General features: G+C 42.4%; 1 protein-coding gene and 1 pseudogene across 1 annotated transcript; both read right to left on the reverse strand.

Moving 5' to 3' along the window:
• Window positions 1–1,124: 1,124 nt before the first annotated feature.
• On the reverse strand, window positions 1,125–7,300 carry LOC146723108 (uncharacterized; annotated as a pseudogene).
• A 768-nt stretch (window positions 7,301–8,068) lies between these two features.
• On the reverse strand, window positions 8,069–8,833 carry LOC146723109 (uncharacterized). The gene has a single exon (XM_085483160.1). The coding sequence runs from the start codon at window positions 8,831–8,833 to the stop codon at window positions 8,069–8,071; it is 765 nt and encodes a 254-aa protein (XP_085339286.1).
• Window positions 8,834–17,334: the final 8,501 nt, after the last annotated feature.

A 17,334-nucleotide genomic window follows, 5' to 3' on the forward strand; every position in this document is an offset into this window, starting at 1 on the left:
CTTTTTTTTATATATATTTTTATTTTATAAATTTTAATACATTTTATATAATTTTATTTTATATAATTAATATATCTTTTATACTTTTATATATTTTTTTATATATCGTTTATACATTTTATATAATTTTATTTTATATAATTGTATATAATTAATATATCTTTTATACTTTTATATATTTTTATATATCGTTTATATATTTTATATAATTTTATTTTATATAATTGTATATAATTTTATTTTATATAATTGTATATAATTAATATATCTTTTATACTTTTATATATTTTTTATATATCGTTTATACATTTTTTATTTTATATATTTTTTATATATTGTTTATACATTTTTTTATATTATATATTTTTTATATATCGTTTATACATTTTTAATTTTACACACACACACACACACACACACGCTCACACGCACTCACGCACACACACATACAAATTTTTTTTTTGTAAATATACACATAAAATTTATAATAAACCATATTTTACCTAAAAATTGTACAATTAAACCTTGTCGTTTTCCCATCCCTTGCGACACCTCACTAGCAAAATAAAAATAAAAAAATAAAATTTTTAATATATTTCTTTTGAAAAAAAATAAATTTTTATAGTCTCTCTCTCGCATCATCATCTCTTCTCTCGTCGCGTGAGCCTCTCTCTCGCGCTCGCGTCTTATTTCGCCGTCTCTCTCTCTTCTTCACATTTTCTCTCTTGCCGCCGCGAGCCGCCGAATCTCTCTCGCCGCTACTTCGCCGTCTCTCTCACTCTCCAATGCGTGCGTCTTCTCTCTCGCGCTGCGGCCCGTCTTTTCTCTCTTAATGAGACCGTCGCGTGCGCCTCATAAGATGAAATTATCGATTTTTTCTCGCTGTTGCGACAATGTCCTTGACACGATAATTATCTCTCGCAAATTATGTAACGGGTGGCGCGCAAATAAAGTATACCATGATATATACATATAAGTATTTATTCGTCTTATATATTTAACACATAATTATATAAAGTTTTATTACATATTAAAAACTAAAGCTACTAGCTCGCAATCGACAAGTTGTTGCTTGTTGAAGACGTCGCTAGCGCGTATCGCATTCGGCAATTCTCTAGCATCCGTTACAGTGGATGCAATATTGGACAATTGTGTATACTTGATATCGACCGTTACAATGATCCTCGTCAATCGATCAAACATTATTTCGATGCATGAATCGAGCTCGAACATACGACGTAACGTCGATTCGACCATCATCATGCGCACGTCCGCTGATTCGAGACTTATGAGCTTGGTGTCGTTTATCTTGTGAAATTGCACTGTTAGCGGTCCGACACTTATGCAATTATACACATTGTTGTTAGAGGAGTCATTGTTCAGATAATTTTAAATAGAGTGACGTTGCTCGTAGAGTTCTTTCCACTTTCGTTTCGAAAGATAGTATTAGCTGTTTTCCCCGATGATCTCCTATGGCGATCTCCACGTAACTCGGCGAATTCACTCTGATGCCGATTTCGAAGAATTTAAATTCCGTGGTCGTCAATGCGTATCGTCTTCCTAGTATACAAACCGCACGAGGCTCCAGCGAAACGCTGTAAAAATTAGATAAAAATTATAATTCGTAAAAAAAATATAAAAAGATAAAAAAATACAAAAAAAGTTATACTTACTCGTCACATTTCTTCTCGCACGTTTCATCACGTCTCGGCATGTAGTAATTCATGCTGCTGCTTCTTTGAACCGAGGGTATTGTGACGACCCGATTAGCCGTCACTAGCCACACATACGCGTGGCCAGTTAACCATCCGCGCTCATGTAAACGGCCCCTTACGGGGCCAACATATAAACACGTTGGAAATCCGCCTTTTCGCCCCCACCCGTCATCGACCCCCTCCAAGCTACTCTTGGAGTGGGGGGCTCGTCGGGTATAAAGAGCGGCGCAGCCGAAGCTTCACAGCCAGTCCCGTCCTAGTCCCTCGAGCGTACTCAGAGATCACTCCTCAAATCCCACGCTCCCAACCATCCCGGCCGACGAGCGTCCTCGTCGTGCAGGCCGAGTGTTCTCGATCACCGGGTCCTGTCCATAAGTCATCCCGGTCAACAAGCGTTCTCGTCGTGTAGGCCGAGTGTTCTCGGTCACCGGGTCCTGTCCGTAAGTCATCCCGGCCGACGAGCGTTCTCGTCGTGTAGGCCGAGTGTTCTCGGTCACCGGGTCCTGTCCGTAAGTCATCCCGGCCGACGAGCGTTCTCGTCGTGTAGGCCGAGTGTTCTCGGTCACCGGGTCCTGTCCATAAGTCATCCCGGTCGACGAGCGTTCTCGTCGTGTAGGCCGAGTGTTCTCGGTCACCGGGTCCTGTCCGTAAGTCATCCCGGCCGACGAGCGTTCTCGTCGTGTAGGCCGAGTGTTCTCGGTCACCGGGTCCTGTCCGTAAGTCATCCCGGCCGACGAGCGTTCTCGTCGTGTAGGCCGAGTGTTCTCGGTCACCGGGTCCTGTCCGTAAGTCATCCCGGCCGACGAGCGTTCTCGTCGTGTAGGCCGAGTGTCCTCGGTCACCGGGTCCCGTCCGTAAGTCACCGGCGCTCGACGGAGCCCGCCCTTCTCAGGGCGCCCGTACCCGCGTCCACGTTGGAAATTCTAACTATAAGTCGTGTCCGCGTCCGTATAATCTGGTCGCGTCTCGTCCGTAATACTCCTATCTGTAGATTCTAGCTATAGGTCGGGTCCGCGCCCGTATAATCTGGTCGCGTCTCGTCCGTAATACTCCTATCTGTAAATTCTAGTTATAAGTCGTGTCCGCGTCCGTATAATCTGGTCGCGTCTCGTCCGCAATACTCCTGTCTGTAAATTCTAGCTATAAGTCGTGTCCGCGTCCGTATAATCTGGTCGCGTCTCGTCCGTAATACTCCTATCTGTAAATTCTAGCTATAAGTCGTGTCCGCGTATCATCTGGTCGCGTTTCGTCCGTTATACAATACTATGTACTTACATACTAAATAATGGGTCAACCCCTGAAAGGTGGCCCGAATAAACTATATTTTTACCAGAACAACCGAGTGTTATTGCGAATCTGAGTCTCCCCTCTTCCCGAATCCTGGCACCGACGAGCCGATCCGTGGCGTCGGGAAAGGTGCAACGTTACAGTATTAAAAAGTGAACCGTCAGTTAGAACAGTCGACGAGAGACTTATCGTATATAAAAAAGTACTAATAATCGAGTAACGCTCATTTTTAAAATATTAGGAGAAGGGGTAAAAGGAATTCTTAGACATATATCTGGAGAGAAAGAACAAAGAGAAATATTTAAAAAAAAGCAGGAGAAGGTGTAAAAGGAATTCTTAGAAATATATCTGGAAGGTAAAAAACAAAGAAAAATATTTAAAAATAGTAGGAGAAGGAGTAAAAGGAATTCTTAGAAATACGATTGCGTGAGAAATTTTTAAAAGTAGTGGGGGTAAAAGGAATTCTTAGAAATATCTGGTGAGGGTGGGAGAGAAATAACAAAGAGAATAGAGAATTTAATCTGTAAGATATTTTTAGAATATATATCTGGATGTGATGCCCAGCGGCGCAACGTGGAAAACGGCGGAAAGGTGAAAACAGGATTGTTTTAATGTTTGACTATTTGTGCAAATAATAATAGGTTTATTATATAATGTAAATTAAAAGATATTAATCACAGCTTATCCGCGACGCGTGTATATAGGCCTTGCCGTATATCAGCGTGAACAAATCTAAGTCCGATATATTTCTATGTCTCGATCGCTCCGTTCATATATATTACTCGAAAACGCTCAGAATCGCTTGCTATCGGCAACTGCCCCGAATTTCGTGCTCGCCCATGCTAAATCCTTGTTCTCCTTCCCTTCTCCTAAGGATGAGACACGTTGTGTACGCGTGCTAGGACGTCTTGTCCTTTTCAGCGTTGTTTCCTGTTTCTCTTACAGCTCGGCCAGCCTGATATACATACGTCTCGGATGTTGCTTTTTTTTTCTTTTTGTTACCATTGATTTTTCTGCATCTGAAACATCAATAATAAAATTCTGAGAATCATCTCCTTGAATTCCGCTTATACATTAATGTTATTTACATTTCTTATAACTAATTCTATTAACAACTATTTTGATTCGCATTTACAATTGGTTTAACCCATGGTTTTAGTTTATCCGATGACATTATCGTGTTAAGCGGTTTCGCTGTAATATTAAAGCCCGGTATATCTTTTATTACATAACGATTATTTTTGAGTACTTCCGCTATCATATACGGACCTTTATAATTGGCTTTAAATTTTTTGGCTTCGCCTGGTTTGGTTTGCAAATCGCGAACTAATATATACTCTCCTTTTTTATATTGAGACGGTTTTTTATGTCGTTTATCATAATACTCTTTATTGTATGTACGCAGTTTCTGTGTCGCTTCTATTGCTATATCTCGATTGGTAAGACGCTTTTGTTCGATATCGTTATCTGTTTCTATCAAATTATTTACAAAGTCGGCTAGGTCACGGTCTACATGATTTTGCTGATCATACCCCAGCAAAAGTTTTGAAGGCGATTTTTTAATGGCAGAATGATTTGTATTGTTTATCACGTATTGAACTGTTTTTATTTGATCTTGCCATGTATTTGGTTCGGTCAAAACTCGTTGAAATGTATTTTTCAAAAATCGGTTAACTCGTTCCACAGGCCCGTTTGCCCATGGCGATGCTACTGCTACTTTACGGTGATAAACCCCGAATTCCTCCATTAAATTTTCAAATTCTTTTGCTGTAAAAGCCGTACCCCTATCAGAAACTATTTCTTTCGGTGCTCCGAAAATATTAAACAGAGACGACAAATGTTTGCACGCTTCTTTCGCTGTAGTTGACTTTGTTGGAAACAACCAAGTAAATCGCGTGAACGCGTCAACAATAATCAAAACATGTTTATTCCCCTTGGTCGATTCCGGCAAAGGACCAAAATGATCAACATGTATTGTTTCGCACGGTTTCGTCGATATTTTCGACTCTTGTATTTGTCCTTCTCGTGTTTGTGAAGCGGTATTTGCCATAAGGCAAGTAATACAATTGTCGATATGATCCTTTATTTTCTTTCGCATAGAAGGAAACCAGTACGAGGCATATACACCTTGATACGTTTTTTCAAGTCCACAATGTCCCATGTTATCGTGATATATTCTGAAAATATTATTGATCATTGTTTCCGGCACGACAAATCGCGACCTATCTGAGGCTTTCTTATACACAAGGCCTTCAATTAATTCGAATTTATCGTTATTTGCGAATTCGAGTTCGGTTGCTATTTCTTGAATTCGTTTATCTTGTAATTGCCGAAATTCTAATTCTCGTTCTATCGGTAAAGCGTTTACATAAGCCACCCGTCTACTTAATGCATCGACATGTGCCATTCGAAGCCCAGGTCTATGCTCTACTTTAAAATGATAATTTTGAAGCGCTAAAGTCCATCTCGCTATCCGCGGATTAATGTATGCCTTGTTTACCGCATATACCAGCGCGTTACAGTTGGTAACTACGGTAAAATTTATACCATATAAATATACATGGTAACGTTCAATTGCTCGAACTATCGCTAACATTTCTAATTCAAATGAGTGATATTTCGCTTCGGCTTGATTAGTTAGCTGACTAAAATACGCTACGGGAGCCCAAACTCCTTTCTCTTGTTTTTGTAGCAAAATAGCTGCTAATCCTTGTGCGCTCGCATCCGTATGTAATTCCGTCTCTGCGGCTGGATTATAAAGTCGCAAGACAGGATAGGATGTTAATATTTTTTTCAGTGTATAAACCGCCGTTACACATTCTTTGTCGAGATTGAATTTAGTCGTTTTCTTTAATTGGTTATATAACGGTTTCGCGATTGACGCATAATTTTTTATAAATTTTCTAAAATAATTAGTTAGCACGAGAAATCTTTGTACCTCGTGCGCGTTACGCGGTTCCGGGAAATTACGGACCGCCTCGGTATGCCGGTCGCTAAGCGTAATTCCCTCGCCCGATACCACATATCCAAGATACTCTACGCTTCTCTGCAGGAATTTACTTTTTTTATAATTGAGCTCGAAACCGTACCGTTTGAGTGTAAATAGGACTTCTTCGAGAATTTCCAAATTCTTTTCTACCGTGTCCGACGGAATCATTATATCGTCAATATATATTATAAGTTTATCTTCGCGAATTAATGGCTGAAAAATATTAATTAACCGTTTCTGAAATTCGGCGGGTGATTTGCTATACCCGAATGGAAGTCTTTTATATTCATACTGCCCGTCCGGAGTAGCAAATGAGAAATACTTTCGACAGTCCTCCTGAACTTTTATCTGGTGAAACCCATCTTTTAAATCTAACAGAGTGAATACACGCTTTTCTCCAAGTCTCGATAGGCAATCCTCTATTATCGGAAATGGAAACTTTTGTTTTACAATTCGACTATTTAACGGCCGAAGATCGACGCACAGTCGCATTGAGCCGTTTTTTTTCCTTACTGGCACAATTCTCGCGCAATACGGCGACGTACTGCTCGTAATTATATCACGCTTTAACAAATCGTCTATAATTTCGCGTATTTGAATTTTTTCCACGTGTGCGAATCGTCTAGGTGCGTACGCGTATTCGGATGTATCTTTTAAATTTACTTTCACTGTGTAATCGTCATCGATTAATCGAACGCTCGTGTTTTTTACTTTTTCGATTATTTCTCGTAATTTTTCCTCTGCTTCTTGACCGAAATCTGTGAGAAATTCTCTCGGCACGACACTCCTATCATCCGTGAGTGCGCAAGTTTCGATTCGTAATAAAGCCGTCAGGAAAGATTCTAGCCCGCATTCTAAATCGTTTTTACGCACCTTCCGTTGAGGCCGATAGACTAACGTTATTTCGTTATCGTCTAGAAAATCCTGACCTAGTACAATGTCTCTGGTCGAACCAGCGGTTTCTAATATTTAGAAAATATTCTCAATATGTTTATTAAAAAAAAAACGGATGATTGTCGCGATTGGCCGACCACCAATTAAATAATTTAAATACATTTTGTAACGCGCAATTTTTTACATGTTTATTACACCGCAGAGTATATGTGGGATCTAACTTATTTAATGCGGGTACATCTTCATATATGGCAACCAAAATCTCAATGGTGAAACCGCTGCTCGCATCGTCTATTGATTCGGCAAGCCATTCTCGCTTTTCGAGTCCTTTTACATACACGAGAGAGGACTCTTCTTCCTCCTCTTCTTGTTCATTTATGCCAGCGATAGCTGCCGTAATCAAGCGCTGAGCCATGCAGTATGGAACATTTCCATCCTCCCATTGCAAGCTGTGATGATGCTGAGTTAACCACGAGGCCTGGCGCCTTTCCGACTTTATAAGCACGCTTCATGGCACAAGGCATGCGAAGAAATAGTGCGACAGGATATATCCTCTTCTCAGGATTGCCGCTTCCTTCACAATAAATCGTTTATTTAGGATAAATCCTTGCAGGTCGACAAATGTTGGTGCAGACATGATCTCTTCGATGTGAGTCAGTCGAGAGGTATTACGATACTCTTCAGACATATCACATCATCATGATTATGTATCCTCCTCCCTCTCTCTCACACGCGTAGTTGTGTAAACATTTTTAGGTGATTTTGCGCACAACGTTGGTCAACGGGTTGTACTGGATCACGCGATCGTGCATGATGAGACAATATGCTGTGGTATTATTAGGTATATTCTCCTTACACTCAAACTCTAATCTTACATCTACCGTTGCGCTCTTGACCGATTCGTTTTGTCGAGAACAATCGATAATCACAAACGGACCGTGACGTAGAAATAATGAGACGGTGAGGCTCGGCTCGAGATACTCGTATCCGTAATAATTTTTGCAGAAACGTGCATACGTGTCATACAGAATCGACCATCTGTTTCTATCGAAATCCAGATTCATATCGTCGTACGGATAACATTCCGAGTTCAAATAGAGTTTCACGTTAATTAATTTACAGTTGTCGAATCGACTTGTATCCTCGGACATGTTGTTTTTCCGCCCTGTCTGCAGGGCAAAAATTACATATCGCGGCTTCTCCAGTTGAGTCGCGGTTTTAATGGCCCACGAATGGTCGTACGCTGCAATAGCGGAAATTTGTATAGATTCCACAAGCGGAAACCCATGCTGAGGTAACGTCCGCTTTCCAGAGCGCGCAGCATCGACAGCTTCTTAATCTCGCTTAACAACACGTGTAGCATTCGCCATTGTATCTTGAATATGTTGATCGCAGGCTCCAGTGCAGAATCTCCATACAAACAATTATTGTCGTTGCGCGCTTGTATTAAAATCAACTCATGACGCGCATTAATAACCATGCGTTTGTAATCCTCGCAAAATCCCAGCAACATGTGCAGCGGCACACAAAAATTAAAGTATCCATTTACAGTAGTCGGGCTATCCCAGCCTGCATTTCGCATAATCACGCTTCTATCGGATGACATTGTTACATAGTTTTTCAGCAGACTTGTTATTCTCACATTCCTGTTGCGATCAATCTCCACACCATCGAGCTCATAACGAATTTCGTCAAACATGAATGTGACGCAATTATTTCCCAGCGCCACATTGGATCCCTCAACTGGATGATTTATCCGCAGTTCTCTCTCGATGTAGAGCAAACTCTCATACGGCAACGTATATAAATCCTGTTGTTGTATGAGTATTCTTATCTCGTCGCTGTGTCCAAATGTTGTATTGGCAAACGGGTTGTATGTGTGAGTCTCAATCTTGACGATGCGATCGTCAAAGACTGGCTCTTCCTCGATGTTGAGAATCTCAGTCATTGTTCAGGTGGCACGCACCGCAAATCCCACAGATTGTAAAAACGCAACGTTTGACGAGGTTTGAGTCTTTTCTTCGTGGTTGATTTGATATTAGCGAATGATGTTGCTGTTAGCCTGATTGTGTTCTTCGTGTCTTTATTCAACACGAGCATCCCGTCGCACGAGGTGTTGCTGCGGCCCGCCGTCGTACGTGCAATCTAACTGTTATCTCTTTACCTCGAAAATCGAGTAATCGTCCCTCCTGGTCGACAACGCGTAACACTAAATCAGTAATGCTCCGTACGAAGACCGGCAGGTAAATGATCTGCGCCGGCGTTTCCGATATCTTATATCCTGGTAGTACCCTCGGTGAAAATTCGTGTATCGTGTGAACGAGTTTACCGTTGCTGTATGCACCCGCGGTCACGTTACACTCTATGCGGATAATGTTCACGTTGATAATATTAATCGCCATGTCCGATTCGTGCCATTTTCGCGGTTGCAGTATACGATTCGAGAATCCCAGCAGCGATCCAATGTTGTTGGGCATGCTAAAGTTTACTCTGTATGCACACTTGATCTCGCTTCTCATCGTATTGTAATTAGCGCGGAGCACGATTGGGTAATCTTCATCGTCGACACCTTTATCACTAACAGCATTATATTTTCGGGAAAGTGCGCGTTTCAAAAACTCATATATCGCTTGCAGCTCGTACGATCCCTCGGGAATCGTAATTTCCGCGTCGTCTTTGCCGTAGTAAAATTTATTATTCGAGAAATTCACATTCAATATAGTGTGATAAGTTTCAAAATCCGTCTGACCGAGCTCGTAGTCCGCGTCGCTCAAATCTATGGGCGGAAAGTAAGTCGCCGCGAGGACGCTACTCTTCCCAGTCAATGTTAGTGTTAGCGACATGTTGACAAAACTGAGTTAAATAGCGCAATGTCAGTCTTTAAATTCGCAGCGAGAATTCAACCTCTCGGAGAAACTGCAAGCACAATTGTCCACAGATACTCTGATCATACGTTTGATAAGAGGTGTAATTGTATTCCAATTTCGGTACATTTAAATATCGCACCAATTCCTCGGGTGGTCGAAAATTGCCAAAACTGTCGAAATAGATTGCGCAATTTCCCCTTTTTGCATACGCCACCCAATGAGTGCCAGGACCGTCTGTGCTGTCCAGATTGACGATACCGCTCTCATTTTCTCGCGAGCCATTTATCGGTAAATTATTGCGCATAAATACACCTCTAAAGTACGAAATGTGCATACGTTTTGCAAGTTGTAGCAATTGCACATTTGTAGTTACACCTTTCGGCATTTTTAACGTTTTTTTGACGTTTTTTTTTCCTCGCTCCTCGTCCATATTTGTAAGAGGCGAGATACAGTCCGCGACCTTCCATGGCGCGATTGTGGCGTAGTATCTCTTGCAACTGACGTTGCGCGGCTTTTCTGTCGTTCACCGCTTTTACTACGCCAGCCGCTCCGCCGACCAGGGATCCGAGCGCGCCCAGCATTGGTACAATTGGTAAAAATCCGCCTCGTTTTGCTGCTAAAAGTATCCTCCTCTTCTTCGTCCTTTTCTTCAAGCCCATGCCGAGCTTCGTCTTGGCTTTTATCGCTGCCCAGACAACTGCCGCCGCGGCTCTCTCACCGAGACTCGAGTCTTTCGCGGCGATGCGAGTTTTCGTTTTCTCGGCGAGTACCTTATCCGCCGTGTGTCTCTCGGTGAGTTCGCTGCTCCGAGAGTACGCTATATCGCGTTCACGGCACGCCGCGTCCAATGGGTTGACGTCTTGATCACCTCTAGCCAATCGCTTTTCCAAACGAGTTCCCGGGCCGCAAAATTGATAGCCGAGGATATGAAGCTCGACCGGAAGTGCGTTTATCGCACGATTTAATAGACCTGTGCCTATTTTTGTTGACATCCGCTGCAATCTCTAGACAATACTAAGCAAAGCGCAGCTATAAATAGGCGGACGTTGGAAGTCAAATCGGGAGTGAGAAAATGAAATTTGTGCGACAACCTCTGACGATACGAGTGATGAATTACGACGACAGAGTATGCTGCAGCGTGAACAAAGGTGTGCGCAAACACGGTACGATGCTACCGACAACTATACGCGCGATCGTTTGCGGCCCCTCAAACTGCGGTAAAACCAACGTGTTGATAAGCCTGCTGGAAAGTCCGCACGGCGTGCGTTTCGAGAACGTGTACGTGTACTCGAAATCGCTGCAACAACCGAAATATCGCTATTTGGAAGATTTATTGACGCCGATTGACGAAATCGGCTACTTTACATTCTCCAATAACAGTGATGTCATTCCACCGAGCGAGGCATGTCCAAATTCAATTTTTGTCTTTGATGACGTGGCATGTGACAAGCAAGATATGATAAGAGAGTACTTCTCAATGGGGCGCCACTCGAACATCGACTGCTTCTATCTCTGTCAGACATACGCGAGAATACCGAAACATCTTATACGCGACAACGCGAACCTGCTAATCCTGTTTAAACAGGACGCCACCAATTTGAAGCACGTGTACAACGATAGCGTGAATACCGACATGTCGTATGAGGATTTCAGTGAGTTATATCGTACATGTTGGCAGCAAAAGTATGGATTTCTAGTGATAGATAAGGACAGTTCGCTTACAAACGAGCGATACAGAAAAGGATTTAACGAGTTCGCGATACCGCAGAGCCATTAGTCGTCGGCAGCACTCTCTAGAGTTTCTCTCGACCGGGAGGATTGTTGGCGACATGGCTGATAATATTCGCGAGCGTGAAAAGGTTGCCATGGAGATTGCGAAGATGGTCGAATCGATCCGCAAGAAACATCGCGCTCTGAAGACCGGAAAGATCGATGACGATATCGCTGTCAAGACTCACTTTAAACCTATTATCGAGCCGCTACAAAAGATTGTCGACAACGCGACGATTTCGGTGAAAAACGAGCCTAACACCGACGACGGTGTGAAGATCGAGACACGGTATGAGGGCAAGACACCGAAAAAGAGAAAACATAAAACTATCAAGCGATATAAAGAGGAGGCATCGAAAAAGAGAACATATGATATTTCGAAGCCATTGGACGCTTCACTGCCGATAACCTCTACACCGATAAGCGTACTACCTGTGATACCCAAAACACTCGTAGACGAAAATGTTTTCGGAACCACGCGTAACCCGTCCGAAATACCCCTTCAAAACTGGTTAAGATCGTCGGAAGGTCGACAAATGATGCGAAAGGATTGGGAACCATTAGGACAAGAGTACATGGACGCTCTCCTCGGTGCTGATGAGAAGAAAGAAATTAATAATGTATACGGCGTTTATTTCGGCGAGAATGAAATGCGGCTCGGCAGCAAGCGATTTGCGATTGACAAAGATGACAATATAATCATAGGCGACACGCGGTACATTGGAACACCCGGATTGTACGAGTTGATCTTCAAGAAAAGACCTGATTACCAGGAGGACGATTTGCAAAAATACAAGCACATATTATTGGCGACAAATGCGCATAAACACAATTTTGATGCGCAAGATCGTATGAAGAGTAACAGAGGGGACAAGTACAAATATATAATTGCACCGTTGACGAGGGTGGAGAGCTCAAAATCTGGCATCGGAATGCCTCGCGCTATGACGCTAACCGACAATAAGATTGATTACGTGCACTGGGACGACCCCAACGAGCTAGTAGATCGCCTACGATTGCTCGACGCTTCGCGCCAAGCCGGCAACAACGCGCACGACAACGAGATCTTGTCGATCATCGAGGAACTGCGGGAAGCGGGCATTATTATAAATTAAACGGGGTTCCGACAATCTATTCAGTTCATCGCGTGACACTTTACCAAGCATTGCAAAAATATGTCTATTAATAAATTTGGATTATTCGAAAGGAAAATTGATACAACCGGTGATCATTGGTACACATTGATGAGAAGATGTGTGCATAAAAACGCTCTATGTCGCGTCGCTATAGATTATGACGCAAGATCGCGCAAGATTCGCCGTGTAGCGCAACCTGAGGAGGATACCGATGCCGTCAACAAATTGTACTTGGAAGAGTGCTTTAAAACATTGATGATCCAACAGAAAGAGTTAGATGAGAAACTGGCTGCGTTAGAGAAAGATGTACAAACGTTGAAGACTGTGATAAAAGAACTTTTGCGTGCGCCAAACACTACCTCAGAAATATCTATCTAATAGAAACGGTTAGAAGAAATAGTTGCAAACGAAGAGGATTATCAGCGTACTACTAATCTACAATGAGCAACGAGAGTTTTGTGACCGCCGAACTCTGCAGTAACAAGTCTAACAGTAACAAGTCTAACAGTGAACGGCGTATCGGCTGCTGCGAACGAGGCTACGAACAAGTCAGAAGCGGCTGCGAACGAGGCTATGAACAAGTACTTAAAGGCTACGATTGTCTCAGGTACGGCTGCGAACGGGCCAGGGCGGGTTTCGAACGGGTCAGAAGCGACTGTGAAAAAGGCTGCGATCGAGTCAAGAACAATTTTCGAAACTGTCAAGGACGTGAGTGAACGAACGCGAAAGAACCCGAAAAAACTCAAAAGAACGAACCCGAAAGAACCCAAAAGAACGAGGCGCGAACGTGAAAGAACGCGAAAGAACCCGAAACAACGAGGCATGAACGCGAAAGAACCCGAAACAACGAGGCATGAACGCGAAAGAACGAGAATGAATAGCGAAAATAACAACGAGCAACATAGTTTGGAGAGACGGCAGTTGGTAAACGAGTTGCATGCGTCAGCGAGAAAAAATTTCCCTCGAAGACATGTCATAGTGCGAGGATACGATGATCTGTGGCAAGCCGACATTGTCGAGATGCGTCCGTACTCCCGTTTCAACAGAGGTTACCACTACATACTCACCGTCATCGATGTGTTGAGCAAGTATGCGTGGACTGTACCACTCAAGAGTAAAGGAGGAAGCGAAACAGCTGACGCAATCGCCGAGATAATTTGAGATAGCAAGAAATGCCCGAAAAACATGCAAACTGATAACGGGAAGGAATTTTACAACGCCGATGTGCAACAACTTATGCGAAAACATGACATTAATCACTATTCTACATATTCGGTATTGAAGGCGTCGGTCGTCGAGCGATTCAATCGCACGCTAAAAAACGACATGTGGAAGATATTTACGCTGAATGGCACTTACAAGTGATTTGACATGCTGCCACGCCTCGTATCAGATTACAACGGACGCAAGCATCGAACGATTGGTATGCGACCCGCCGACGTTACCCCCGCGATCGCCGAAAGACTCTTGGCTACCGTGTACAATCATGTAAAAATCGCGGGCCCGGCAAAGTTCAAAGTAGGTGATCAGGATACGCGTCAGCAAGTACAAACAACTTTTCGAGAAGGGATACACGCCAAATTGGACAACCAAGGTGTTTAAGATTGTTAAAGTGCAGCATACTAATCCCGTAACATATCTACTCGAGGATTATCGCAAGACATCTATCGCTGAAGCGTTTTACGAGCACGAGCTGCATCGTGCAAATTGTCCGGATGTGTATCTCGTGGAGAAAATACTGCGCAGGAGGGGTGACGAGGTTTACGTGAAATGGTTGGGATTCGACAGTTCGCACAACTCTTGGATACATAAAAACAATGTTATTCAATGTATTTTATTCAATCATTTTATAACATACTATATATTGTACACCATATATGAAATATATAACAAAAAATATATATAACAAAAATATATATAATCCTCATTAATACATCCTTACAATATAATATAAATATAATAAATATAATAAATATAATAAATATAATTTACAACGGTATTCGATAATGTCCCCACGGCAAGGTGTCGGACGACTCATGTACGACATACCGTTTGTCATCGTAGGGACTTAGAGCAATTTTTGTCTCGCTGATGGTATACACTTTATGCAATTTCGATCTTATACATGATTGCTGACGCGTCATTTCAATTTCTTCATTAAGACAACGCGTATAATCGTCGAATGTTATACTACGCGCTACGACGTTACTTTTGACACCTTTTGCCTTTTTAGTGTCTTTTTTACCGTCCACCCGCAAAGCATACATTTTTGCTCTAAGCTCGACGAATTCGGTTATTATCGCACCGTTATTCTCATTTTTCATCAGACCCGGCACCTTTTTATTCGCGAGCGGTATACTGTACACATTATTCGCAGCGTAATCGCTGGTATCGAATCGAGCGATATCGCGTTTCAAATTTTCATAGACATCTTGACATTTAATTTGATATATTAAACTGTCCGTGTCGGTGTACATTACTCTACAATTGTCACGATAGAACGGTGACATGTATTTGTGGTGAAATTCATAAAGACATACTTTTGATATGTCGAGTATGCACATGCCGACGTAGATTGGTTTGTAGAATTTAACTTCGAGTTTGCGTAATTCTATGGCAACTAATTTTTCCGAAAATATGCTTGTACTATAAAAATTTGGTTTCGCGATCATTGCCTCCGCACCGTACCGTCCGTCCCATTTTGTTAATAATTTTACATCCACATGATTGCGCACATTTTCCATCGTCTTGCCGAATACCGCATTATTAATCAATTTATATAAATTTTTTTCAAAATCGTTTTTCGTTTGTGTTCTAAACTGTGTGTTGAGTTCGATGTATTTTTGAAGCCACGCTGACTGCGTAAATTGTAGTATGTGGTATATTTTTGTTATGCGTCGCCCGTGGCGCGTGCACTGCTGCAGATTACGATAGTGTATTACGTAGCGCTTCTTATCGTAAAGCGTTGCGAGGAGTTTATACTCCCGCTTGCCGGGCGGCTTATCGCGCATCGGGCAAAACGGTAGGTCAATGTGTGCGTCATGAAGATGCTGCGGATACTCTAAATCTACTTCGAGAACATAGCCTATAGGCGAATCGAACGTGATAGATGATATATCAAAATTCGATACATTGTCGACCCACCGAAAATCGGCATACGGCAATGGTTGACACATTGCCCATCCGTACAAATTATTTACATCAAAATACATGAGATAAGATGAGGGTTTCGATGGGTCGTACGATTGCATGTACTTGTTATTAGCCTGTGCGTATCGACCTGAACATTGACTAAGGCCGCCGCGTATACCTCGTTCGACAAACATTACCATGTCAATGTCTGTTAATAATTCAAATTTTATATTTGTATGTTTAAACATGGCGTCCCATGTATATCCGGGGAGAGTATAATAATACGCGGGATCGAGTCCATAACTTTTTATACAACTGTCGCGAAAATTTTCAAATATATCGGCCAATAACAAGACATCAATTTTTAATATAAATCGCTATATTCGCCTAGCGTTCGAAGGGAGAATCGGCTCCAGACGGTCTCGGCGTGCGCGTAATCACTCTCGGATACAGTGTCGCCGGTCAGGGAACTGTAAAATGAGTCGCGCAGCGGTAAACATGTGTCTTGTAACCTGTCCACGCAGTCTATATATTCGTACGGAAAGACGCCCTTTCGTGTCAATAAATTGAACGTATCTGTCGATAAATTTTGATATTCCGAATGTAAAATTTTTAGTTTATCTTTATCCAAAAATGACGCTAATTTGTCAAGACTAGCGCTGAGAAATTTATACGAATTGATAAACCGTAATTTAATATAATTTTTTAAATTATTGTCTTGCGTCAATCTAACAGTTTTTGAGAATGATATATATTTTTCCTTCGTTATTGGAAGTAATTCGATTTCCCCTTCGAACGCTGTGGCTATGTCCTCGATAATAAAATACGCGTCGTAGCCGGACAAATTGTGAAAGACTATAAGAATACAAAATGATTCTTTGTAATTTAAGTTACAATTTGAGTGCGCGAGACCCCTGTACCGCCCGGTGAGGTGACAATGATCGTGGACGCGTGTATCGTCTTCGTCAAACGGTTTCTCACAAATGTGACAATGCGTCGCGGTGCGAAATTTTAACCACTCGTCAGGCGTTAAATTTACCATGGGGACATTGGTCGTTAAAATATTTTTTACGCGGATTGCTAAATTTTTAAGCTGTTCGGCGAACCACGCGACGCAATCGACACTACGGCGAAAATTGTACGCGGACAACGAACTGTCGTACGAACACTGTACGTAATACACGATGCTGAACACTTGATGTGTAACAATACAGCACGCGCCGACGATACATCCGATAAATAAAGCGGGGAAAGGATGGTCGAACAATACTTTCCCCCACGACCCGTAATAATTAAAAAGATACCGAACGATCCCGACGAGAAACGGAAAATCCCGAACGTACGCGAACGGCCGTATAAAAAGGCCGGGGAAAACCGAAAAGATTCTTTTCCGTTCCGTACCGTCTTAGGACGACTACCGCTCCGGAAAACGCAAAGACAGCTAGAGAGAAGAGATCGGGGGTGCCCTGTCTCGTGTGGGTGCGTTCCCACTTACTAGCCGCTCCGAGCGACTCCTTTCCGAAACCGCTCCTTACCGTATCCTC

The sequence above is a fragment of the Nylanderia fulva genome, unplaced genomic scaffold (assembly GCF_048542155.1).
Source record: "Nylanderia fulva isolate GAGA-0341 unplaced genomic scaffold, ASM4854215v1 Scaffold230, whole genome shotgun sequence".
Classification (NCBI taxonomy): domain Eukaryota; kingdom Metazoa; phylum Arthropoda; class Insecta; order Hymenoptera; family Formicidae; genus Nylanderia; species Nylanderia fulva.

Coding starts and splice junctions, on each gene's coding strand:
- LOC146723109 (XM_085483160.1), bottom strand. CDS start 8,833: ATGACTGAGATTCTCAACATCGAGGAAGAGCCAGTCTTTGACGATCGC.